Source organism: Eschrichtius robustus, chromosome 15, assembly GCF_028021215.1.
Source record: "Eschrichtius robustus isolate mEscRob2 chromosome 15, mEscRob2.pri, whole genome shotgun sequence".
NCBI lineage: Eukaryota > Metazoa > Chordata > Mammalia > Artiodactyla > Eschrichtiidae > Eschrichtius > Eschrichtius robustus.
Window position 1 is genome coordinate 47,513,130 of NC_090838.1, and position 25,348 is coordinate 47,538,477.

Genomic DNA, 25,348 nt, shown 5'->3' on the forward strand with positions numbered 1-25,348 from the left:
TTTGGAGAAAAAATTTTCTTTTAGCTTCCAAACTGGCAAAAGCTATCTGGAACCCAAGAGGAGACTGGAAAAGCTATGCAGTTTCCAAGAGTCAGTTACAAAAAGTATCTTCTTTTGGACTGGCTATGGCTAAAGAAAGAACTTAGATTCCTCAGAAGAAATCACAACTGACTTGTCCTTTCAATATTTTTCACTTTTTTGAAAAATAAAGATGCTGTTTAGCTACAGGGAAAGTGAAGACTGGTTTGTTATATGGAGTTCAACAGCAGCAAAAGGAAACTTTATGTGATAATTTTATTTATTACTTCCAGTAATTTAGAGCCTAGCATAATCAACTCCTTAACCATTTTGGAAGGTTTTTCAGAAGTGATTAATAGTATTAAAATATTTGATGAATGTGTGTCTGTGTATCTGTGTATTCTCCCTCTGTTTCTTTCCTTCCCTGCTGTCCCTCTCCCCTCCCCACAACCTGCCACCACACACAAACACACACACACACAGAGTTTTAATTTTTGCAAGACTGTGGAAATGAGAACAGTTATTTCATCCCTAAAATAAGCCTTTTGGGGGAAGGTAAGAATCCAGACTCTTTTGGTTTTACTTTAACCTGTAGACAGGGCTGGGAAGGAATGGTTTCAGTGGGGGAAACCAATTGTTTTGTACCCTAAAAGAATGGTAAGTCTCTTTCACAAAAAATGTTTTGGTTTAACCAAACATTCTTCAAGATATAACACTAATGAATCTCCTATTTGCAATTCCATTGCATTTTCACCTTTCGTTATAACAGATATAAATAGAGTAGGCTGGTAAGATTCCACTGAATGTTAACTTGTTTCTGTCTTTTGCTGGGTGTCAAATCCATTTATGATCAGAAACACATAGACATTTGTTTCAGGACTCCAGGGAAATTGGTTAAGGTATCCCACTGGCTAACATTTTCCTGCATGTAATATTCATGTTAAAAGTCTCAGTTAGGGTTCAGAAAGTAAAACCATTGGAATGCAATGTTTCTCCACAATTAACATTACAGAGTCTCTAGTAACATGGAAAGGGGTAGAAAGATGTTTATTGTGCAATGAACTACATTCTGATTATGCTCATATTTAGTGGTTGGATTCTAGTTGAATGATCACATGCACGCTATAAAATCTCAGGTCATGGATGTTCCTGTGAATTAATATTTCCCTTGTAAAATCATGATATAGACTGAGAATCCTGAGTGTCTCCTTTCCTTGATCTTTTCCTTTCTTAATATTTTACTGCCCTTCTTCTAGAGAAGATTTCCTACTAGTCATTTATATTGCTGGGTAAATTTCATAAAAACATCTTGAACTTTACAGGCTTTATAGTTTATAAATAATTTTTCTGTATGTTATTCCATTTCATTCCCTCAACTCCCTTTTCCAAATGAGAAAGTTGAGGCTCAGAGAAGTTTGATAATTTGTTCAAATTGTATAGATAGAATGCCATACAGCTAGGTCTCAAACAGATTTTGTGTCTTCAAGTTCAGTCATTTTTTTTTTTTTCACTCTCTCACTGCTTTATGTAAACCTGTGTTTGTACCAATTTTTCCAGGATTATCTAGTTTTAGTTTTACCTGAATAGTCTTTTGCCTGTTAAAGAAATTTTAAGCTACATGCAGGAGGTAGGGAGGAGAGGGTGCACATTTTCAAATCTTTCAAAGAGACTCTGAAATCATACCATGTAGAGAGCCACTTCTTCCACCAACATGTAGCTGTGAAAATCACCTGAACATTTATTTTAAAACTGGACCCAAAGACATTAGCTATTTTTGGATTAATAGTTTTTTTTACTGAAGTATTCAAGCACTTTTTAATACACATGAAGCTGATTTTCTCAACACTTAAATTACTATCCAATTTATAATCCTGGTGTTTTAGAGAATTCAGATTGGTTTGAGGTGCACCTAACCACACATTAAGCTTATGCTCTACACTGAAACTCATGGTGAAATATTTTAATAATTGAATCTTTTCTGGTGGATGATTAGAGGATATATATCATAGGGATTATGTAGGCTATATAGAAGGCATACCAATATTTTATTAAAATTATTTATTTTAAGAAAGAAAAATGATTACTTTAAATTTCAAAGAGAGTTAACACTGAATATCCTCTTTATGAGATGTGCATGTCTCATGATCAACAGGGGAAAAAAAAGAGCTCAAATTGTAAAAAATGAAAGTCTGTGATAGAGAATCTTACAACTTCCTCCCTGCTTTTCCTGGTTAAAACTTAACAGATATGAAAACAATAAACTTACCCTGACATGTTCTACTTCTCACCACTTGGTATCCCTGGGGGCACATACAAGAGAATTTCCCAGGCTCATTGACACATTGATATTGACACAGGTAGCTCGAGGTTCTGCATTCATCAATGTCTGTTGAACCAGACAAGAGCAATAAGACAGAGTTGAAAACTTACATGCCACTATTTTGGTAATTTTTTTTAACACTGCATACTCTGAAACAGAAATACAATACTTTATAAGAAGCTCAAGTGCAAATTCTAACAATATCAGCTCATTTCCCATAGAGCTTCACAGCACAGAGAGTTTTTCTTACCATCAGTTTTACTCACTTATTGCTGACAGTTTGGCGAATCCTGGAACTAACCATACTAGCTGAGCAGACTGAATGAATTGGCTTGTGGTTGATGATCCTCATGTTGTGCTTGGCAGACCCACCCAGTGATGCAGATTCATATTTGCCTTCTCAGAAATTGGGTGGCTCTGCTCCCAAGTTCATCTGAGTTTTGATCTCCAAGTTCCATCCCTGTGCTAGCTTCTAGAGGTGATGCCCTGGCAGAATGCTTTGCATTTCTCAATGGTGCTGTCCCAAGTAAAGGTGGGAGCGTTTGTGAGGAAGTCGGGAGCATGAAGTGTCAATGGCATCCCCCTCAGGATGTCTTATGGCTTTTGAATTACACAGTGGCAGGCATGACTAGGGGCCAGGTCTCTTGGTTTCTCTTCTAATGTTCTTGACATGCAATCAGCCATTTTTGAACTTAAACATGCATGCCAGTCACCTGGAGTTCTCATTAGATGCAGAATCTGACTCAGTAGGTCTGGGCTGGGGCCTGAGATTCTACAATTCTCACAGGCTCCCAGGAGGTGCCACTGCTGCTAGCCGTTGCATCACACTTGAGAAACAAGACACTAGAGCACCCTTGCTAATTATCAGACCCAGCCTACAGCTAATATTTCAATTATTTTGTTTCTTCTCCTTTCTTTTGAAAACATACTAAAAAGTCAATGTTATAATTGAACTAGATTAACTGGATTTTAGAACGGAATTTCCATGGATAAAAATTTGCTTTCATAAACAGGTACATACTTGGATTAAAGCAACAGCAATCACAGGAATTGGACCATGATTACTAATTATTTGGACAATATTTTACCTTCACAGTTGAGCCTGTCACTGCTTAGCTCATATCCTTGATTGCACTGACAGATGAATGAACCAAGAATGTTGTAGCATTGCTGAGCACATTGATTGCTGGCATCACATTCATTTATGTCTGAAAGGCAAGGTTATACACATTTATAGATCTATGTCTTTAAATATAGCCTTGCTCTTTTGTACCTATGTCATCCTATGATAAGTGAGTAATTCCCTAGCTGGATTCTTTGCTCTGCAGAAGCTCACTGGAGAACATCCATTCAGGTTTCATATTTGTTGGAACAACTTCAAACATCTGTCATATACTTCTTTTAAAAATACCAGAATATTTTTTTTTCTGGGAAAGACAGTTAGTTTGGTGTTTGATGAATCTTTCCAAAAGAATTTAATGATTCTAATAAATATACATTCCAGTATCTATTTTCTTGTATTGTTGTTCAGATGCAAAATGCCAAGTCTATAAATAATTGATATAAGACACATACTAATACGGTCTCTCAGCATGCTGTAGTGAAGATTTATCTGTGCTATTTAGTACTTTTTAAATGGGTCCTGTTAAATTCCATTACAATTATAACATAAGCTTTTGAGACCCATACAGAGTTTTGCAATGCTCTAAGGCACTGAAAATATTGTGAAAAGGCATTTTTCCTGCACTAGATTCTTTCCATGTCATGCCAATCTTAAAATTGTGTGCCGTGACATTGCATTCTGAAAGGGCAGAAGAAGCATGTAAAAATCAGATGCACTTTCAGCGGCAAGTTTATGTATTTGAACTTGCAGTAACCCCTTTGGCACCTTCAGCGTTTATATCACACACTCTTGACTAATTGGTGTGTGTATATCAATTGATCTGTAGTTAAAAAAAATTTTTTTTGATACACTCACAGAAGAGAACTAAAACCAAGGTTAAAATTTTTTTCCATTCACATCTTGATGTGTTTTAAAAAACCAGATTGGTTACTGTCTTTTCAGCTTTATGCAGGGAAGTTGATGGAAACCAGTTCACTCAAGAACATAGAAAACTGGAAGTACTGCACTGTGGCTTGGGAAGACAGAAATCAGTCAGGATGACTGTTTCCAGAAGTCTTACCTACGCAGGTATAGTTGTTTGCTGCCAATTGAAACCCAGGACTGCACTGGCAATAAAATGATCCTGGTGTGTTCACGCATCTTTGGTGGCAATATGGAGGGATGGTACATTCGTCTATATCTAGGTTATCAAGCATACACAAAGAGAACCAAATTATTGACTATCCAAATTACTATTATTGAGCTGTTTAACCTCAAGTTCTCAGCAGAGCATTATCTAGAAAACCTATCTAGAGACATCCTTTTAAAAGTAATTATTTTTCTTTTTAAAAAATTAGGGTATCTGTGCTTTAAATACACTTTGGTCTCCCCTCTGCAGTTAAATGAGATGTTAAGAACAAAGACTTCATAAACCTGGTTGGGTTGGTTGAGATTTAAAGAGGGAAAAGTAATTAAAACTATTTCACACATAAGTGAGACTGTCAGGCTGGGAATCTAAAAGCTTATTTATAATGACAGAAGTAGAAAAGAACTATGGAAGAATTGAGTGATGTAGCGTAAAACTAATAAAAGGAGGTACGGGCTGTTGCTCAGCTGGTGACCTTGGCGAAGTCACTTAAATGTTCAGTATCTAGGTTTTTTCTTCTGTAAAATGTGGATAGTAATGCTGCGTGTGTATCTTATGAAGTTTCTGTGAGAATCAAGTGAAAGAACGCTATGGAAGGAATGGGACGCTAAACAAGTTACTTCTTGAGAGTGCCCTTCTGACACATTGATGATGTGTTCCAGCCTGTGTCCTTCTCGTATAAATATTTCCAACTATAAAATGCTCAATTGGGAACTTGCAAAGTAGGATTAATATTTTAAAAGCATAATAGAATTCCATTAATTGATGATTCTACACTTTGTGACAACTCCAATATGGCATGTGTAATTTAAAATAACAATTATTCACAATCACTGTAATACTATGGAGTGACTATCTCATGGAAAAAATGAAACAAAACAAAACTTTATGCTGAACCCTTCCAGTACTTTAATAACTAAAAGTGTGGAAGACAGTGTGCTCAAGTGGCTGCAAGGTAATCTGAGTTTGGATCTTCGTTCTGGCATTTACTAGCTTGGTCTTAACCTCTCAGAGCTTCCATTTCCTCTTCTGTGAGTAATAATCAGCAATGTGGCAGGATTGTTGGGAGGCTTACATGAGATGGTTTCGGTGGACTTCCTTGCACAAAACAGGCAAAAAAAAAAAAAAAAAATTGGGAGCTATTATGAATAAGCTGCAAAATATATTTGATTTAACTTGAATATTGAAATAAACAGTAATGATGTTCACATGGCTTCCCTCCTAATTTATGTAGGTGTCTGATCAAATTGTCACCTCAGGGAGGCCATCTCTGTCCATCCATATAAAATAACTTCTTCTGCCCCATCTACCCCCTTATCCTGCTTTATATTTCTTTGTAGCCAGTGACACTCCTTGACATTGTATTATGTGTTTATTTGTTTCTTGTCTGTGTCCCTCCCTATAATGCAAGGCAAATAAGACCCATTTCCTCCTCTTGAGGTAGAGGTAAAGTATTTTTTGTCTGTTCACTGTTGTGTGCTTAATACCTGGAACAGGGTCTGGCATAGTAGGTGCTCAATAAACATTAGCTGAATGAATGGAAAGTTCATACTAATTAAGAGTAATTTTAGCACAGTTCTTCCTAGTACCTAGTGTTACAGCCAGGTGCCAATATCAATAGCTAAATTATGTAAGTGGTACTTTCTAATAGTTCCGTGGGCTGCGATTCTGTAAAATCTGTTTGTTTACTACGATGGCCCAATACCTAGAAATTGGCGCACAGTCAGCCCTCACTAAATATTTGATGAATAAATAATGCATGTCTTCTCAACCAGTAAACATTCATTGAACCATTGTTATTTGCTATCATTGTGTTTGGTAATGTAGGTTTATAACGATGATAATCATATATATATTCTACCCCTGTCTTGTATGGAAAACAGGCATGAAAACAAATTAATGCATGGAATTATAAGATCAAAATAGAAAAGTGTACAAGGGAGAGAGGGAGCACCATTCTACTCAAAGTGTGACCTGCTGACCACTACTGGTCCACGGACTATTTGGACCAGTCTGCAATGAATAAGTACAGAAATTGGGAGCAAGTGTTTAGGAATAACAATTTGGTGTTACTGCAACATTCTTACTGTACTCTACATAAGTATTGATCTATAACAGGTTGGAAATTTACAAAGGATCCATCAGAGTTTGAGAATTACTAGAATATAGGAGGGAGTGACTAATTATATTTGGGTATATCATGGAAGACCTCCCAGAGGAAGTGACCTTGAGCTAGAATTTGAGAGTTGAACAGGAGTTTGTTAGGACTGCATGTCTCTGGTAGAGGCACCGAAGTGTGACACTGTGTGATGTATTGGGGAACTATAACTAGTGGGACAAAGCTGGAGTGTAATTATTTTGGCAGGAGAGGGCTGTTGATACAATAGAGCTGCGCAAGGACTAGATGGAGGAAGACTTTATATGCTCTGTTGAGGAATGTAGTGTTGGTTCTATGGGTGAGGGGAACAGTGAGGAAGCCACCTGATTAGATCTGAATTTTTTTTTTTAATTCTTGGCTGCACCATGTAGCATGTGGGATCTTATTTCCCCTACCAGGGATGACCAGGGATTGAACCTGCACCCCCTGCAGTGGAAGCATGGAGTCTTAACCACTGGGCCACCAGGGAAGTCCTAGATCTGAATTGAAGGACATCTCCTGCCATACCATAAAGGGCTCTAACCATAAGTTCCATTCGCTTTGATTCTTCCCATAGTAGGCTGGGTTTGTTCTTTTTCTATACTTTTTATACCCTCAATTGTTTATTTTCCTGACTAATACAGTGGGCAAAACTTTGGTGCCTGTGAAGTTTTCCACACAATTTTCTCTTAAGTCACAGCTTCAGTCAGTGCAAGCCCTGGTCCTTCCTCAGAGGCTGGGCACTAGCCCCAGCACCTATGCACAACCCCATGGCGGGAAGAACAGGGCCAGGGCCCATGAGGAGCTCAGTGTTGACATCCTGACACCAAGAGCTCACATTCTCAGGTGAAAATTGATGCTGGGTTGCCTGTCCCCACATCATTATAGTCTGTTCCTAAGAGAAAATAAGGACTCTTCACTGATCTTATGGTAAGAGGTGTTATGTAAATCAGTGGACAGAGGGAGTCAATTACAGAGTTTCATCCTAGTGCTGGGCCTCAAGATTGAGCCCAGAACACTTTAGTTTACTTCTCATTTGCCAGTTGGCCTCCCCATATCGTGTTCTTCCTGTCATTGAAAAAGCATGCATTGAGCACCTACTTGGTGGGCACTCTTCAGGGACTGGGGAGACAACAATGACACAAACCAGGCCTGGCCCCCGTCCTCAGAGAGCTCAAGTAGAGCTCTCAAGGAGGGCACATGTGTTGCATCCCTAGCACTGCACCCACTTGCCACATAAAGAATGTTTAGTACGAGTCTGTTAACTCATTACATAATGATGGCACACAGCTCTACAACCCAGGACCAGGAGCCATTCTAAGCACTCCTGCACATGAGCTCCTGAGATAGGGGCTGGTATTATCTCCATAGTACAAAGGAAAAGAGTGAGACACGGAGTATTTAAGTAACTTGCCCAAGGTCTCAAAGTGAGTTAGGGGTAGAGCTGGGACTTGAACCTCACCATTTGCCCTATAAGCTATGCTATGCTACAACCAGTGAGTGAAGCCCATAGCACCAGTGTTTTAGTGCTAGGGTACCAAATAACTAATTTAAAATGATTTTCCCGGTTGCTTTTGTGGTCTCATTCACACCCCAAATTTCTGCTTTCGCTTAGTCTAACATGTAACCAACACTTTGATACCCAGAATATGCTCAACCTTTAAGGCTAGTTTTTTTCTTAATGTGGAAAATGGATTGGTAGTCAATGAAAAAATAAGCACTATCATTCTCCAAATAAAGATGAGTGCTTTGTTTTAAAGGACTGAGGTTTAAACAGTTAAGATGCTCCAGACAGGACTTGGCTTAGTGCACTCTTGTACTTACCTACACACTGCTCTCCTCGCTTCTGGTACCCAGGAGGGCACTGACAGGTGAAGGAACCTCGTAAATTGATGCACACTTGGTCGGCTCTACAGTTGTGTGTCCCTGCAGTGCACTCATCTATGTCTGTTAAAGACATGCAGCACAAAAATAGTTTGAGTCGGTTGTAAAGATGTTGATAGTTCCTCCATTTTGCCATCATACTTTTCTTAAAGAAACCAAGTTTTTACTCTGTAATACTGTTATATTGGAAATGCTTAAAATGGTACATTATTTCAAGTGTTCAGAAAGTAATTTCATAGATGTCAGTGTGTACCACTTAGATTTAACAAATGCTAACATTCTGCCATGCGTGCCTCAGCTCACTTTGTTTTGTTAAGAAGTGAAACACTGGAGATGTACCTAAAGCCCTACTCCATCCTCATCCCTTTACCCACCCACCTATTACCATTCTGGTAGGTGTGAATCCTTCCCTGAGATTTTTTTATACTTTTATTATACAGTTATGCACCCATTAGAGTATACAGTATTGTTTTTTGTGTTTTAAAATGTAAATAAATTGTATGATACTTGCTTTTCCACCCAATGTATCCAATGTATGACATTTGAAATAATTTCTAGTAACTAATCTCTAAAAATCTGCCCAATAACTAGGTAAAAATCAAACTTTAATATTATGCATTCTCTATTTCTGGTTTTTTTTTTTTGGTAAATTTTAGCACAACATAAATGTATAAACTTTTCATTGCAAATTTCAAAATAAAAAGGATTCAATTTAATCACATTCCTCTAGGAGAGATAGGTTGGTGTAGTTTAAAATACATATTTTCCCAAAGCATTTCACTTCTTGGAATAGTTTACTAAATGTACCTTAAGGAGTAAGTAGATTATAGTTCCAGAAAAGTAAAAAATATTCAGTCCTAATATGAACTTGTTATAACAAATTTCTTTGAGATCAAAATATGATGGGCACTTGTGTGTGTCTCTCATATTACAGTAATTTATAAGTGAAATATAATTTTGCCTTATCCACATCACCTTTTCATTCATCAAATCTCTCATATTATGAGGTTAAATAGCACAGATGAAAGGATTATAAAATTTTGGCATTCTTCAACAACTGAAGACTCTAAGCTTCATTAAAAAATATCTAAAATTTGTAATTCCTAGATGACAAATTTTGCATAAAAACTGAGAAAGGTTTAGGGGTGTTTAGATGATCACTGTGGCAGACCCATGGTGGTGCTTTGGAAGAAATAGTGGGGCAAAAATCAGTACCAAAAATGAATCATCGGTAATTAGAATTTATTCCTTAAATCCTGCCTTCCCTTTAAGAAGCTCAGAGAGTAGCCCCTGGTGTGTTGCCTTTCATCTTTCTTTATTTTCAAACATAACTGCTGCACTGTGCACATAAATGCACATTATTACACCCAGTAATATTACACCCAGTGTAATAATGTAGGAAGCTCAGGTTATAAGAGAGTTGTCCTCAGATATCGGCTTTAGTTAGCTAGGTGTGGAAATGATAAGAGATTCTCTCCAAAAGAAGGAGGGAGGGGAGATAAAGAATACTCGAGGGATGTATGGCTGTTTATTGGATAATAACCTATAAAAGCATCTACTTACATAATTCTTATTATCTGGTTTTAAAGTTTTGGCGAATTTTTTGTTATTTTTTATTTTTGTTTTGAAATTTTTTATTATTATTACTATTATTTTCAAATCGGTGATTACAACTCTGTCCTTTTCAGGTACTATGCAGAGATACAGCAATCTTGCTTTGAAATTATCTGCTCTTTTTGTGTCTTTTATTATTTTCTCGTATGCACTTGATGAAAACATGTCTACTGGGGTTTCTTCAGAGCTTTATGACCCGCTAATGCAGAAATGACAGCAGAGTTCATATTGTTTTATGTCAAGAACATTTGCCAGCATTTGCAGTGATAATAGCCCTGAGAGATACGGCAATGTGAGATTCAGATGTGGCAAGTTTCCTCGGTACATGCTGGCAGAAGATCAAGGGCTCAGGCTGGCTGCTACATTTTCTAAAGGAGGCTTCACCAGTGACTGTGGCTTTTCTTTCTGAGACATCCCTCTGCAAACTGCCTCCACCCCATCGCATTCCTGATGTGATTTCCTTCCTATTTTTTTTTTTTGTCGTTTAGTTCTCTCTTTGATTAATAGGCTAACATTTCCAGTGGAATTAATATATCATTAAATAGATTTCAAACATAAAAGCCATGATCCCTGGACTTATTCCTTTTTAAGAACCAGGTCTGCTTACCTTCTAAGAAGGATTATTTAATAAAACTATTAGGTGAGTTAAAGTAATTTAATAAAAAAACAAAAAACCAAATAAAATACCACTGTCTCTACTGCCGCTATATTCTTCTCCTTTCTCTATCAATAACAAACAAAACTGCAACAGGACTCACCTCACCTAGGATTGAATGGTGGTATTTTATTTTATTTATTTATTTTATAGAATAAGCTTTTTTTACAAAAAAATTATTTTATTTATTGGCCGCATTGGGTCTTAGTTGCGGCACACAGGATCTTTTGTTGTGGTGCTCGGGCTTCTCTCTAGTTGCGGTGTATGGGTTTTCTCTTCTCTACCTGTGGCACACAGGCTCCAGGGTGCATGGGCTCTGCAGTTTGCGGCACGCGGCCTCTCTAGTTGAGCTGCGCGAGCTCAATAGTTGTGGCAGGCGGGCTTAGTTGCCCTGCGGCATGTGAGATCTTAGTTCCCCGACCAGGGATCTAACCCGTGTCCCCTGCATTGGAAGGTGGATTCTTTACCACTGGACCACCAGGGAAGTCCCTGAGTGGTAGTATTTTAAATACACTTTCTACTTACTTGGATTCACTTTTAGTTTTAATTCTTTCAGATGGGAAACCTCCCTGAAATTCAATAAAACACAGTTGCATGAAATCCCCTTCAAGAAATTATTCCAAAGGAGTTGAATGGATGCTTCGTCTTATACCTTGAGCTGGATCTGCTAGTAAACGAACAGACTACATTTTCATTTATGGCTTTTCCGATTCGAGTTTAGAATATTTATCCTCTTTGCTCTTAGCAGGTTATCTAATGCTGAAGGATGTGTAGATAGACTGGATTTCTTTGAACTATCTTCAATTATACCATCAATTTATTGGTTTATTTAAATAACACGGTTTTATTAATTTGGAAGTTGTACTTTGAGATCCTGTTACTGTTTATTCACACATCTATACAAAATCATGTAAGAACTGTTTTACATTGTTAAACTCTTTTTTTAAAATAATTAATTAATTAATTAATTTATGGCTGTGTTGGGTCTTTGTTTCTGTGCGAGGGCTTTCTCTAGTTGTGGCAAGCGGGGGCCACTCTTCATCGCGGTGCGCGCGCCGCGCCTCTCACTATCGCGGCCTCTCTTGCTACGGAGCACAGGCTCCAGACGCGCAGGCTCCGTAATTGTGGCTCACGGGCCCAGTTGCTCCGCGGCATGTGGGATCTTCCCAGACCAGGGCTCGAACCCATGTCCCCTGCATTGGCAGGCAGATTCTCAACCACTGCACCACCAGGGAAGCCCTACATTGTTAAACTCTTTTATGCTTATCTTTTCTACTTGTATGCATTTCTATATCTTAAATATCATGTAATAAGAAAATCACTAAAATATACTACTACGTTAGAAACTCAAAGCAGAATATCCATCTCTGTGCAGATGCACCAGAAGACCTGGCTCTCCCAGGTATGTTTATGAAAGTCCTCTGTGGTGGGAATACCTGTACTAGCAAAAGCAATTCTTTATTCATAATGGAAACTACTCACATCAGCTATGGTTTTCCTGATAATCTAGGAAACAGTACTCTGGGGAGAGGAGTTTTTGTTTTGTTTTTAAACTATCTGTAAGTTATCCTTGACAGTTAAGCTCACTAGGTTCTTTAGGCAGACAGTTAACACATTCCCTGGGCCCTGAACCCAAGCTCTTTGTGGACAGGGTCTACGTATTACTTTTTTCTGTATTCCTAGCACCTCGCAGAGTACAAGAAACAGGGTGGGTTTTCAAAACATATTTGTTCAATAAATGGATGAATGAATCAAGATTGTTTGCTAAGAACTGATGCCTAGAGTTTAAAGAAAGTAGGATCAGTGTTTTATCTCATGGAACTAAACATTTACAAGGCAGAGTAACAGGCAAGACGTAAGAAACACAGCAAGATGTCAGTAAATGGAAATGGCTGTAAAGCAATGGAGTGGAGAAGTGCAAAGCTAGGAAGACGGCAGCATCAGAGGTGGAAGGCTGGCCTGAGGAGGTGAATTTTGAGCTGCATTTTGAAGAGGGTAAGGTACATGGATTGGCAGAAATAGGAGGCTATTTCTAGGCAGAAGGAAGATCACATTAGAAAAAGCTGATAAGACAAAAGCAGTTTGCATGAGAAGAATGGCAGACAGCTGGAGTCAGCAAGGCTGGAGGTGCTGTGTGTGAGGAGTCTGGTGCAGTGCCTGGTTGAAGGCGCTCATAAAATGGTAGCTCAAGTCATGAGCAAAATTCAAGGCCTTAAAGGTGCGATTAGAGTTTGGATTGCACACCACAGGAAGCAGCTCTGAACTATGTAGACATAGCCTAATGGAAACATTACCAAAGTACAAAATAATAGAATGTGCTTCCTAAAATATCACAACACGTAAATCAACTCACATTTCATCATTCTAATGCATTAAGAATAGCTAATGGCAATATTTGGTGATTTCCTCATTTTTCAAAAATGTGCCCACACTCTCCCTTCTAGTGATTTATACTATTGTAGGTCCCTCTCTTGCTGACTTTGGCATCCTCATTGCATTAAATAATCCAGCTGATCTTCGCTCAGCTCTCACTGCTAGCCTCTTTATCACAATGATCCCCAGTCTATGGAACTGCATGTTTGGTTTTCTCTCAAAGTTAATGGAGGCAACTGTGTCCACATCTCTGTCGTGTCCATTAAGTCCCTGCTTAGGCCCACATTCTCTATGTTTTTGGCTCCTGCCCTTCAGTCTGACTCATATTTCCCAAACCCCTGACTCATGCTGCTTTCTCTCTCTTATGCAACATTTTAATCTCTGCAATGTTCTTTCCATAATTTGATAACTTACCACGACATGGAGTCACTTCACTGTGTTTTCCTGGGCAAAGACTTCGTGTACCTTAAATGCTTTAGATTACCACTTAAACTTTTCTAATTTGTGCTGCTTTACATTTAGGGAATAATTCAGAACTACTTTGGAATAAGCCATCATTGACCAGATGGTGTGTTTGATGATAATGCACTGAAATAGGAATATTATTCCTGAAATAAGAATAATAAAAATAAAAATAATTATTTTTATTCTGTCACTGCCTCTGTGATCTAGGGCCATGGCATCAATTCTTTTTCTTTCTGTTTCTGCATCTGTAAAATAGACTGTCTATCCTTAATGATAATGCACAGATTTTAAAAAGTTCAGAATTTTCAAAATAAATCTTTTTATTTCCAGACCGTAAATGCTTAGAGTAAAATAACCATATCTTGACTAGTTCTGAGTGGGACACTGTGCATGCTTTGTAAATATTATTTGATGGTAAAGAAAAGGTAGTGGTTAAGTTCAAATTGCTGCTATTTCTTGATCTGTGTGGACCTAAAACCTTATTTTATGTCTTCCCCAACCATACTAATTTAATCTCATAAATGGAGTAAAATAGGAAAAAAAAGGTCAAGATTCATGTTTGCTATAAGGATGAGCTACTTTACTCCTGGCTGCTTTCTTTCTTTTTTTTTTTTTTCTTCCTCTCTCTCTTCCTTCCTTTCTTCCTCCCTCCCTCCCTCTTTCTTTCTTCTTTCCTTCCTTTCCTTCCTTCCTTCCCTCCCTCCCTCCCTCCTACCTTCCTTCCTTCCTTCCTTCTTTCCCTCTCTCGTCCTTTCTTCCTTTCTCTAGTGACAGGACAATAAATTAGTTCCCAGCAAAGTACTCTTTCTACTTCATCTATGAAACTTTTTGAATAAAATGGACTCATTGGGTGAAGATCTTACAGTTATTTTGGATATTAATCCTATTTTTCAGTATAATCCTGGAAGGTAGCAACTATTTCAACAAGTGCTGAGGCATTGCTATTTTATTGCTGCCTCATCCATTAATGACTATTAATAATGATAACCTGAGTAATCAAGACATTAAATTATGTTGATTGAAATCTGATTAAGGAGAAGGTGTGTAATACTTTATATAACTTCACATACAAATTTGTTAAAATTCTAAAATTAACTGGCATAAAAATAGGCAAATATTTAACAATATTTAAACATCTATTATTTGGTTAGGAAATTAGATCTACAAGCCTCTGATTTAATCCTAGTAACATCCCTGTGGAATAATGGTTTCATTATCCATAATTTTTGGATGAGGCAGGAGTTGCCACTGAAATGTAGGTTGATGAGTGACCTGCCCAAGGTCACACAGAGCAGAGGTTCAAACTTAAGATTTCTATTTTGCTTCTGCAATTTAGGTTTCTAGAAAGGCTTATTTCTTAAGAGTTCGGGATAGCAGAAGTTTTATTGTAGTCATATATGTATATCAATTTCTTATATATATTATATAAATATATAATTTTTCTTAGATTTAAAGAGAAGGTTGTTAATCTTTAGGGCCTTGGTTCCTCCCTTGCATCTTTCTTCTACATTAGAATAACTTTCATAGCTCTCCAAATCTTCTGTTTCCCTCCCCAATCCTTAGCCAATTATCAACAATTTTTGTCAAAGATTTTCTATTTCCCTTGCTGCTTCTTTCATAGTACTGGAATCAGATTTATCTGGGCAAAATGCCCAGTTCTAGTTAGCTTTTCACCCTTCTGAAATTATCAGCTAGAATTCACCCAAGCTAAGCAGTTCTAGCGGAGAAAATAAATACTGCTATTAAGTAACAAAAGAGGACTGACTTCGTTGATGGCCAGCAGTAGATTTATGGTTCTAAATTCTTATCTGTTCTGGCAAAACAGATTGTTAATATTTTGGTGTGCTTTAAATGATAAACAAAAATATCACCCAAATCAACAAATATCAGCCTCCCTGATAGTTAATTTCTTTGTTTTAGAGAGTGGTGAATCAAGTGTTCTGGAAGTCCTTGGCATTGCACTGTGTTTCCCTGTGGAAAAATCGTGCTACATGTACTTGGAGTTGCTTCACCAGCAGTGATGATGGATTTGTACTGCAAATCGACCCTCTCTCACCTAGTCTCCTCTGTGGCTAGTGGTGTTCATTTGCAAGATGATTGGATGAGGTTAGACATACAGTTCATGTCTAACCTCGTGAATTCATATTAAATATTCATGAATGTGGGGGAGAAAACCAACTGGTGAACATGAGGGATCAACTCATGACTCCTCTGTACTACACACAAACCAAATGGACCAATCATAGGCTAAGACAGAGAAAAGCAAGGACGCAAAGACCTTAATCCTCATTCTTCCCCTCTTTTTGCACACTGGCAAAGTGAAGCTTATTGCTTTCAGAACCTTAAGGGAAAGACATTTTCTACTGATAAATGATTGTTAATTGTCAGGAGTGTTCTCTGGCATCTCTGAGAATATGTCATACCCAGGTAAACTCCCTTTTTTCTTCTTAAACTTAATTATCCATTAAAAAATGTTTGGGAAAAGATGACCCTGGTATTTGGAATGATATTACAATCAATCATCAATCTACAACCTTGTGGAGGTAAAACTGTGTTTTGAAACAAGCAGCACCATTAGTCTTTGCTCTAGGATGGCTGAGTACCAGGAATTAAAGACTGTGTGAAAGTTCAAGCCCATCCCATACAAGCTGAGAATCTACTTCAAACTGGATGGCCTTCAGAGGAATTATGATCCCATCTTATTAGGGGATGCCTCTGCATTGATATTTCAATTGTGTTTTCCTGGTGCTCCACTGCTTCACCTTGCCCCTCCCACCTCCCTCCTATCCCCAGCTCCAGATCAAACCCCTGGAGAGTGATGAACTGGATGGAGACTGAGTACATTCAACTGAGTCCTCCATGCCCTCCGTGAGCACTGTGGCTTGATTCCTTGTCCCCCTCCTTGAGGCCTTACAGTCAGATTAGTCAGTCTCTCTAGCCCAAAGCACACATATTCCTGGCTTACTCCATCAGGCCAATCATCACTTGAGGTCACATAAGCCCCTGGCTATGGCAATGCCAATTATAACAAGCATGGCTTGGTGACCTCCTAATTGTATGAGACCAATTAACATTATACTTGTTGTTCATTCAACAATAAACAGCTTTTGTGCCCATTAAATTGAGGCATACTACTAAATTTGCTGAGTATAACTTGGCAATACATCTCCAAATCATTAACTGCCTAAGACTTTGAAAATAAAGTGTATCTCTGTGCCTCTTGCCTTCAGAGCATGTTGCATTCTTGTGTGTATTTTCCTGCCCATTTCATTACATCGTACTTATGAGGTTTCTGCACAATGTTTCCCCATATGCCTCAGGGCCCTTATATTTTTCTGAATTCCAAATGGATAGGTAGTATGAAGGGAGTGAGGGGTGTGACTCATCAAATTTGTACTAAATTCCTTTTTCTTGTCTCTTTCTGTTTCAAAATTCCAGCAAAATGAAAAGCAATGAAAGGATAAATATGTGGGTAAATCTTAATGAACACCAACTATATGAAACAAAAATGTAAGGTCTTTTGTGATTTACAAAAAATTAGAATTAAAATACATGGGAATAAAGCACATGGGTTGGCAGGAAGGTAAATGGAGTTTAAGTTTTTTAAGGTCCTTCTATAGTCTGGGAAGAGGTAAAACTACCAATTTATTTTGGACTTTGATAAGTCAAGGGTACATGTTAAAGTATTCCCTAGGGAAAACACTAAAAGAATAGCAAAGAGTATAAAACTGCAAATCTAATACAGGGGAGAATGGAATAATACAAAACAGTCCATCATTTTAGACAGAAAGCAAGAAAGGAAAGAAAAAGAAACTAAAATGTGCAGAATGAAAAAAAAAAGGCAAATAGTAAAATGGTAGTTTAAACCTAAACATATCAATAGTTACATTAAAGGTAAGTGAATTAAATGCTCTTATAAAAACTAAAAATTCCCAGGTTGATTACAAAATCAAAACCCAAATATTTCAAGAGAAATGAGTTAAATATAAGGACACAGGTAGATTAAAGAAAAAAGATGGAAAATATGCTATGCAAACACTAACCAAAAGAAAGTTAGCTTTGCAATATCAAAGTTGACTTTAAGGGAAAAAAGATTACAAAGAATAAAAAGTAGTACTGTGTAATGATAAAAGTTTAGTTCACCAGGAAAATGTAGAAATTTTAAATTTAACTTCATTTAATCACATAGCCTCAATATAGATAGAACAAAAATGGATAAAACTAAAGGGAAAAATGAATAAACACAGTAAGAGATTTTAACATATCTCTCTCAGTAACTAAAAGAATAAGCACACATTTTCAGAAATGAATAGAAAATATGAATAACATGATTAAAAACTTTGAACTTACATACACAGAACACTGTACAGAACACATAACCTTTTCAAGTATTGAGGAAATATTAAAATAAAATGACTATATTCTGGTCTTAAGACAAGTCTAAATAAACTTCAAAAATTGCAATATACAGATTTTGTTCTCTAACTACAATGCAAATAAGATAGAAACAGCAACAACAATGATGACAAAACTAAAAAATCCCTCTCTTTTGGAAAAGAAGAAATACACTTCAAAAGAACTCATGATTTAAAGAAGATAACAAAATTGAAATTTAGGACTATTTCAAACTGAATGAAAATGAAAATGTTATGTATCAAAACCTGTGGGAAAAAAGGCCAACCCTTAAGAAGGCCTATAGTCCCTCCTCTCCTTACATCATCCTATCTTTCCCCCAACCCCGCTGACTGTACTCAACTTACAAGATGAGATTTGTATCTGAGCTAGTCTGTTGTGAGAGTGGACTTGAGGATTTTGTAAGGCTGTTTAGAGAAGAAGGAAAAGATCTTGACCATGTCTTTCCAAACAACAGAACTAGAATAAGCAGGTAAAAATCTAAGAAAGGCAGATTTTAGTTCAGTGAAAGAAAAAATGTTGTGGTCATTGGACATTTTAATATATTAGGAGATAATGAGGTTCCTATCATTGGAAATATGCAAATGGTGCAACGTGAGTCCCAGTAGTGGGGGGGTGGGGTAGGGATTTGACCAGTTACCTGTGTTTAAAGATGGTGCTAAAGCACGGCATGCAAATGTGGCAGAATGTTAACAGTTGCTGAATCTGTGTCATACCTTCAACTTCAAGTTTGAAAACTTGATTAAAAAACATTGAAAAATAGATGCTGCATCCACCCCAATATAGAAAGTTGTGAGGATTCAACAAGATTGAATATCTATACTTTCTCTCTTTGACATATGGTGTACATACATATATCTTTGTATATATACAATATATATTGTGATGCTTACTTTTATACTTTTATAATTTTTCCGCTAACATATGAAAAACTCACTCTATGATAAAGTATAACAAGGAAAGATCTCATCCTAAGTGGTTATTTATTCTCTCTCTCTTCCTTGAGCAAGGAGGTAGTTAAGAAATCCTAGACTTATTATTCCTTGTAAGTATTAAGAATTTTTCAGGAAGGGGGACTCTGCAGGCTTCATCATATTAAGGCATAAGATTATTTGGTGTTCAAAATGTTAAATGCAAGCAACTATCAGCTTGTGCCCAAGTGTTTCATATGCCATTAAACCAAGTGAGATTTGACTTTTTGGTTTTGTTCCAAATTGATAACTATAGTTACCATTTCCCTCAAATTATTCATGAATTATCATGCATACTTGAATTTAATTTGCTGATAAATTGTGTTTGACATACACAGGCTGTGGGATAACCCCCATCCCCTGTGTTAAAACACTTTCAGTGATGTGAAGAAATAGCATTCAAAAAACTCCTGAGTATTAGTTTGAGGGGTACCTAAAGGCAATAGGGGACAAAAGAAAATACTGTTTCCTAAAACTATGACCTGGTGAGTTTTGATGCTAAAGAATTCTCAAGCTAGCATATAAAATAGTCTTTGATGCTAAAGACTTCTCAAACTAGCATATAAAATAGTCTTTGGACTTTTAAATGAGTTTGGGGCATTTTACCTTACAGTTCTATTAGAAGCAAAAATACATTTGGACTATATATTCTCTGAAATCTCTTTCAGATTAAAAAATCTGAAATTAAAACTCACTTTGCTGAAATCCTGAATGCTGTTGTGAAAAGGATTCATTTTCCAGCTCTTATCTCTTCTGCCCTCTCTTAACACAAAATGTTGGAACCTGGGAAACCTGAAAAACATGCTCTTGCTTCTTGGGGGCCATGACCATTTCTTCTTCCCTTCTTTTTCATTTTTCAGCAGTAACTTCTCCCTCCTCCTAATCTGTAGAATCAAAGGAGGGTTTAAAATGGACTCATCTTTCTGGACAGGATTGAATGGCTCTGTTAGCAGAGTGGGATGAATAGAAAGTTCTCTTCAATGTTTTACTGCAGTACTGTGTACCTGTAAAGTTACATACTTGCCCGGAATTTAGAGTAGCTTAATGCTTGTTTGGCAGCATAAACTCTGAAAAAAATCTTGTGGGGAAACATGCCCCATACATGGTTTCTGTCTGTAGAGTACAAAGGGAGATGGACGTGTGCCAGTTATGTAGTTGATGTGTTAAAGGTAGATGCCAAACTAAGGCAGTCTTTAAGAGAATTTCTTGGCATGAATAAACAGATAAAAAAAAGTCTGTGTTCTTAGATCTGTTATATACACTTAAAATGGTTACTGCATGGAGCACATCCATAGAGTCCATCATATTCCAAGTTTTCATTTTAGAAGAAAATGGAAAAATTGAGCAATTCATATTGTTAATTTAAAAATTAGCCTAGAATTATTTCTCCCTAGAAATGTAATAATTTGTTTGTGGAAACCTTTAAATGAAAACCTTTGGCTTCAGGCACATATGTGGTCAATATGGATGACTGTGAAGCTGCCAGGTAGGTGTAAGGAGGTCCTGTCAGTGACCTTCAACTACAGGTCTCTTTCCATGGCTTTCAGAATTAGAACAACCATACTATTTTCTCACTGCATAGTATTTTTAAGTTCTAAATTATTTTATTTGTGGTTGTTTACTTCTTTAGTTGCTTGTGCTAGCTTTTTTTCTAGCCTTATTATACCAAGAGTTTATTATACCAAGAATTAGAGTTTACGGGAAGACTTGACCTTTTTAGAAAGTCTGAGAACCACAGAATAAATTTTTTTCTTATACAACTCCCTGACAGAAAGATATGAAATACGATTGAGACAGAAGAGTGGGTAAGATCATGAGTTTTAGAGTCAAATAAGTCTCAGTTCAAACCCAAGCAACACCGTTGGTATGTGTCGGGAGAAAGTCACTTAACCTTTCCAAGTCTCACTGCCATGTCTGTCAAGTAGGGATAATATGCATTTCTTAATGTTCTTGTGAGGACTAACTGAAGTAATACACACCCCAAATGGTACCTGGTTGACACCAGGGCTCAATAAATTGTATTTAACAAAACTGTGAAGTTGCTATACATAAGGGTGGTACTTCTGTTACAGACAAGTGGAAGGAAGCAAGACAACTGCAGAAAGGCAGGGCTTTTTAATATAGTTTTCTATGTCCTTGCGTGTAATTACACATCCTATCTTGGTTTCTTTGCTCAGTGTCGTATTTTGAATGTGACACTGAAATCCAATCAGGAGGAACAACCATAGCATCGAATGACTTCCCTTGCTTTGACATATTCCAGATGAATGGATGCAAGAACAGGCAAAATCAGCCTTTCTTTCTTAAAGTTATTTCTCATTAGGGAAATTGCAAACATTCACACAAATGTGATCTGGCAAAACAAAAAGAATCTAGAACCTTTTGCATTTTATAATATTTTGTGATATGAAAGGACAGTTTGTGGCAATAGGACCCAGCCACAGAAATGGAATGTTAATGCTTATGAAGACTACTTAGCAAACATAGCTTTAACTAGAGCTCTAATTAGAACCTATGTGTAACTCTGAGAACTTTTGTGTGAACAAGTTCTAGCTATGAAAAAGCTGTGAAAATGTAAATTTCAGAAGCAATTTTTATTTATTATATGGACTATGTCAAGGATATTATGGTCATCATCTTTCAAGACAGTGATGAAATTATAAATCAGAACTAGAGAACAGATGGGGAATATTTTCAAACGTAGTGGGAAAAACTGCATGTAAATGAGTCAAATGAGCAGGTCTGAGGAGTCTCCACTAAACATAATAGTGATCTATATCATTTGTAGTTGATGAAGCATCCATTCAATCATATCACACAGGAGGATTTGATCTGGAGCCAATTTTTGTTTGTTAAAAGCTATGCTAGTAATATAGTAAAAACTCATGGCATATTAGAAAAATTTTCTTTGGAAAATTAATTTTAGTTTCTTTGGAAACCAAATGACCTCCAAATGCTTTCATTATGGCCTTACAAAAATTATATATGTATATATGATAGATTCTTATTCTCATATTAAAGGTAAAACAGAGAAAATTAATAGGAAAAATTAAAGAATTTAAAGCCTGAGGAAAAACACTATGCTTACGGTGGCAGTGTGACAAATTAGCAGGTGACAGGGCTGACTTCCTTCTCTGTTGTCTTATTATCCCACCTTTTTCCATCCTGCATTTCTGATTCCTTCTTCCTATTTCAGTATTTGCTTTTGCATTTGCCCTTTCTCAGTTTCACCTCAGTTGGGCAGACTATTCTTTTACCTTGAGAATTCTGATTGTTGCCACATCCAAGGTAATGTGAGGACCATCTCCTACTGGTGTGCAGGCCTTGGGCACTGCTGCTTCAGCAATGGTTTGTGAGTGCTGTTTCCCTAGCCCAGTGCTGTGACTCTCCACTGCACCCCTCAGGAGCTCAGCAGGCTGTCCCCACCATCTTCATCTCCTCAGGGAGGTGGGCTGCTATACAGGCCCCCAGAACCCCAACACCAGCCACCTAATCCTGTGACTACTCACATAGATGGCAGTAAAATGCAGAAGGTCCTGTATAATTGGATGAACCTCACTGCAATATAACAGGTAGTTTCATCTAAAAACTAGTCCTTTCATCAGTGCCATCTTGTCTGGCCCTCCATATCAGCCAAGCAATATACTGCCATGTGCAAACATATGTTGCCACTTGTCTGCCTTTGACCATAAGTCTCTCTCCAACACTTCTACCTTAACAGGATAGATTCCCCTTCTAGGTCCAGCTCACATCCACCTTGTTTAAGTTTCTTTTCCCGGGTTCCTTTGGCCAATGTAAGATGACTGCAAAAAGCAGCTTGTCCAACTGACCTCTGGGACTGCTGTATCTACAGATTATCCTTGCTAAGTAAGAGGAACAGCAGCATACTTGCTATCTGTGGAAAATCAACTGCCTTGGAGAGATCTTGGACAGCTATCCCACCCCTCTTCTCCTTAACTAGACTCACCTTAAGGTTGAAGGGGTGCCTCTGGCACTCTGTGTGGCTTAGGGTCCTAAACAAGTTTTTCTCCGACCACTGAATTCTGGCATCCTCCACTAGGAAACCAGCAGCTGAATACCCCTAGGCACACATCAGTGGCCTATATAATTTTATAGCCTCTATTTGTTAAAGGTACCAGTTGAGCTCTCCATTAGATTTGATGTGTAAATTCTAGCACTATTATATTATAAAGTGGCAAAACACTTAAGATAAATAACACTCAATGCTTCCATAGTATTTCTACAATTATATTGTCACTACAACAATTTTTTTACAAGACTAGGGGATGCTATGCCAAATAAAGGAAATGTGTAGAACCTCTTGTAGCTTCTGCAAAGGCTGAGTTACAATTTTATTTTCAAACTAGTTTTCCAGTAAGTTTTAGTACAAATTTTAAGATGGAACAAATCTCAAGTAGTAAAAATCCTTTAAGAGTATACAGTTATATTCTGTGTGGATAAAATCGTAATGGCCTGGAACAATGACTACATGCCGAGTGGAATTTTAAGGCTGGTTTTGACTTTATATAAGCTTTTCCTTGAGCTAAGGTATTTTCCCCACTGTGTTATGTTTGATAAAGATTTAAACTTACAAACAGAACTGTGCTATTTTTATAATGAAATTCATACTTAATTTGCCTTTTGTAGCACTGGTATAAATGAAGAATAAAACCAGTCCTAATTAACTACAATAAAATTATCTTTTTGGGTTAACAAATTTAGAACTCAGAAATAAGTTTTAAAAGCAAATGATGTGTTTACCTCTTCTGTAAGCAAAGCTGATTATGCCACTTCCCATTAACTTCAGGATGGTATCCAAACTTTTTAACATGACATGCAAGGCCCTTCATTATTTGACTTTAACCTGTCATCTTGTATTGCTCACTGAATTGTACAGAACACTTGTTTCTTCTGTATTCTACTTAACGACCTTAGCAAATACTGTTCCTTCTGCCTAGAACACTCTTTCCCTTTCCCTCCTTTCCTCCCCCCAGTTCATTAAGGGCTAATTCCCACAACTTCCCAAGACTGACGCCTGGTAGTACCTTCTCTGGGAAGTTTCTGAAACGGGACTCAAAATTTCACATTGCTGTTACTGTCTACTTGCTCAGACTGTGAGCTCTTTGTGGGCAGGCACCATAAGCTTTCATCCTTGTATTCTCAACACCTACTGTGCTTTGCACACAGTAGTTACTCTACTCAGGCTTGTTGAATAATCTCACACTTTGAAATTATGTTTAGGGATCCAGCTACAGGATACCTCTGTGGTCTTGTGCTATCTCCCAAACTGTAAGTAACAGAGCAATTGTTAAAATGTTTCCCCCGCATCTTATTATTCCCAAATCCAACATAAAATTAAAAAGCAAATCTAGACAACTAACACATCATCTCCAGCAGACCCCACTCTTGAGAAGAAAAGTATAGGCCTGACTATTGTTTATGAAGTGTTCCAGAATGGACACTTAAATAGATCAATAAATGAACAAACCAGGTGTTTTGCCTTTGCAAAATTCTTGCTCTGGGTAGGTCTTCAAAAAAACAAAAGCGAAGACAAAACAAAACAATGTCCCCCCGCCTCCCAAACCAAACAGTATCAAGACTTAGTGAAGTGATCTCTAAGTCTTGTTAAAATTCCTTTGGATTATTCCATAGGCTAAACTATATATTCTTATGTTCTTAAGTTCTTGCTTTATTAGCTTAGCAGTCTAGTCTCACCCCCACTCCAAAACTGCTGTTCCCCTTTTTGTATTCCATTCAAATTCTTATTTTTAAACAAAGATAATTTTTAACTGGAAAATGCATTTCCCCTAGACATATCAGGAGAACTTGTTGCTCTCCTCTATTTATAACCAGATTACTCCCTTAGTTCATGCTTATTTGCAAAATGGATGGTAGGAAACTCACAGGGGAGAGTGGGCCTATGGATAATTGCCTCTTGCTGTAATTTTCTGTAATTGCAAAACCTTATTTTAACTAAGGCATGACTCTGCTTAGGTTGTATTCATTGCATATTGCAGTGTCACAGACTTAAACATGTTAAAATAAGAGAAACTGTTAAAGGTCTATGTTTAGACACAGTTTATGGTTAGAGACTTGCTCCATATTCCTTCCGTCATACATTATGACTAATGAACGTTCTACTGTTTAATGGATGTGGGCATGAAGCAGAAAGGATGATTGTCCAGAAGATCATTTAAGGGCTTACTTAGCTCCTTATTGGTTATTTCACTGGGTGCAGAAGATGAAATT

The 25,348-nt window shown here is 37.3% G+C and overlaps 1 protein-coding gene and 1 long non-coding RNA gene across 6 annotated transcripts in view; one reads left to right on the forward strand and one right to left on the reverse strand.

Annotated features, from left to right (window-relative positions):
• LOC137777790 (uncharacterized) overlaps positions 1–25,348 on the forward strand; it is a 203,621-nt gene that overhangs the window by 175,487 nt on the left and 2,786 nt on the right. Inside the window, exon 4 of one of the 3 annotated variants that reach the window (XR_011076626.1) lies at positions 15,636–16,316. The exons of the other annotated variants lie outside the window; for them this stretch is intronic. This is a non-coding gene — a long non-coding RNA (uncharacterized lncRNA). Of the gene's footprint in view, positions 1–15,635; positions 16,317–25,348 lie in introns of those variants that run through there. 3 annotated transcript variants of the gene reach the window in all.
• Positions 1–25,348, reverse strand: part of EFEMP1 (EGF containing fibulin extracellular matrix protein 1) — a 68,326-nt gene that overhangs the window by 8,145 nt on the left and 34,833 nt on the right. For all 3 annotated transcript variants that reach the window (XM_068564724.1, XM_068564723.1, XM_068564722.1), the window contains 4 exons: positions 8,549–8,671; positions 4,522–4,641; positions 3,427–3,546; positions 2,285–2,404 (listed from right to left, as the gene is read on the reverse strand). In XM_068564724.1, coding sequence (XP_068420825.1) covers positions 2,285–2,404; positions 3,427–3,546; positions 4,522–4,641; positions 8,549–8,671 — 483 coding nt within the window. The remainder of the gene's footprint in view (positions 1–2,284; positions 2,405–3,426; positions 3,547–4,521; positions 4,642–8,548; positions 8,672–25,348) is intronic.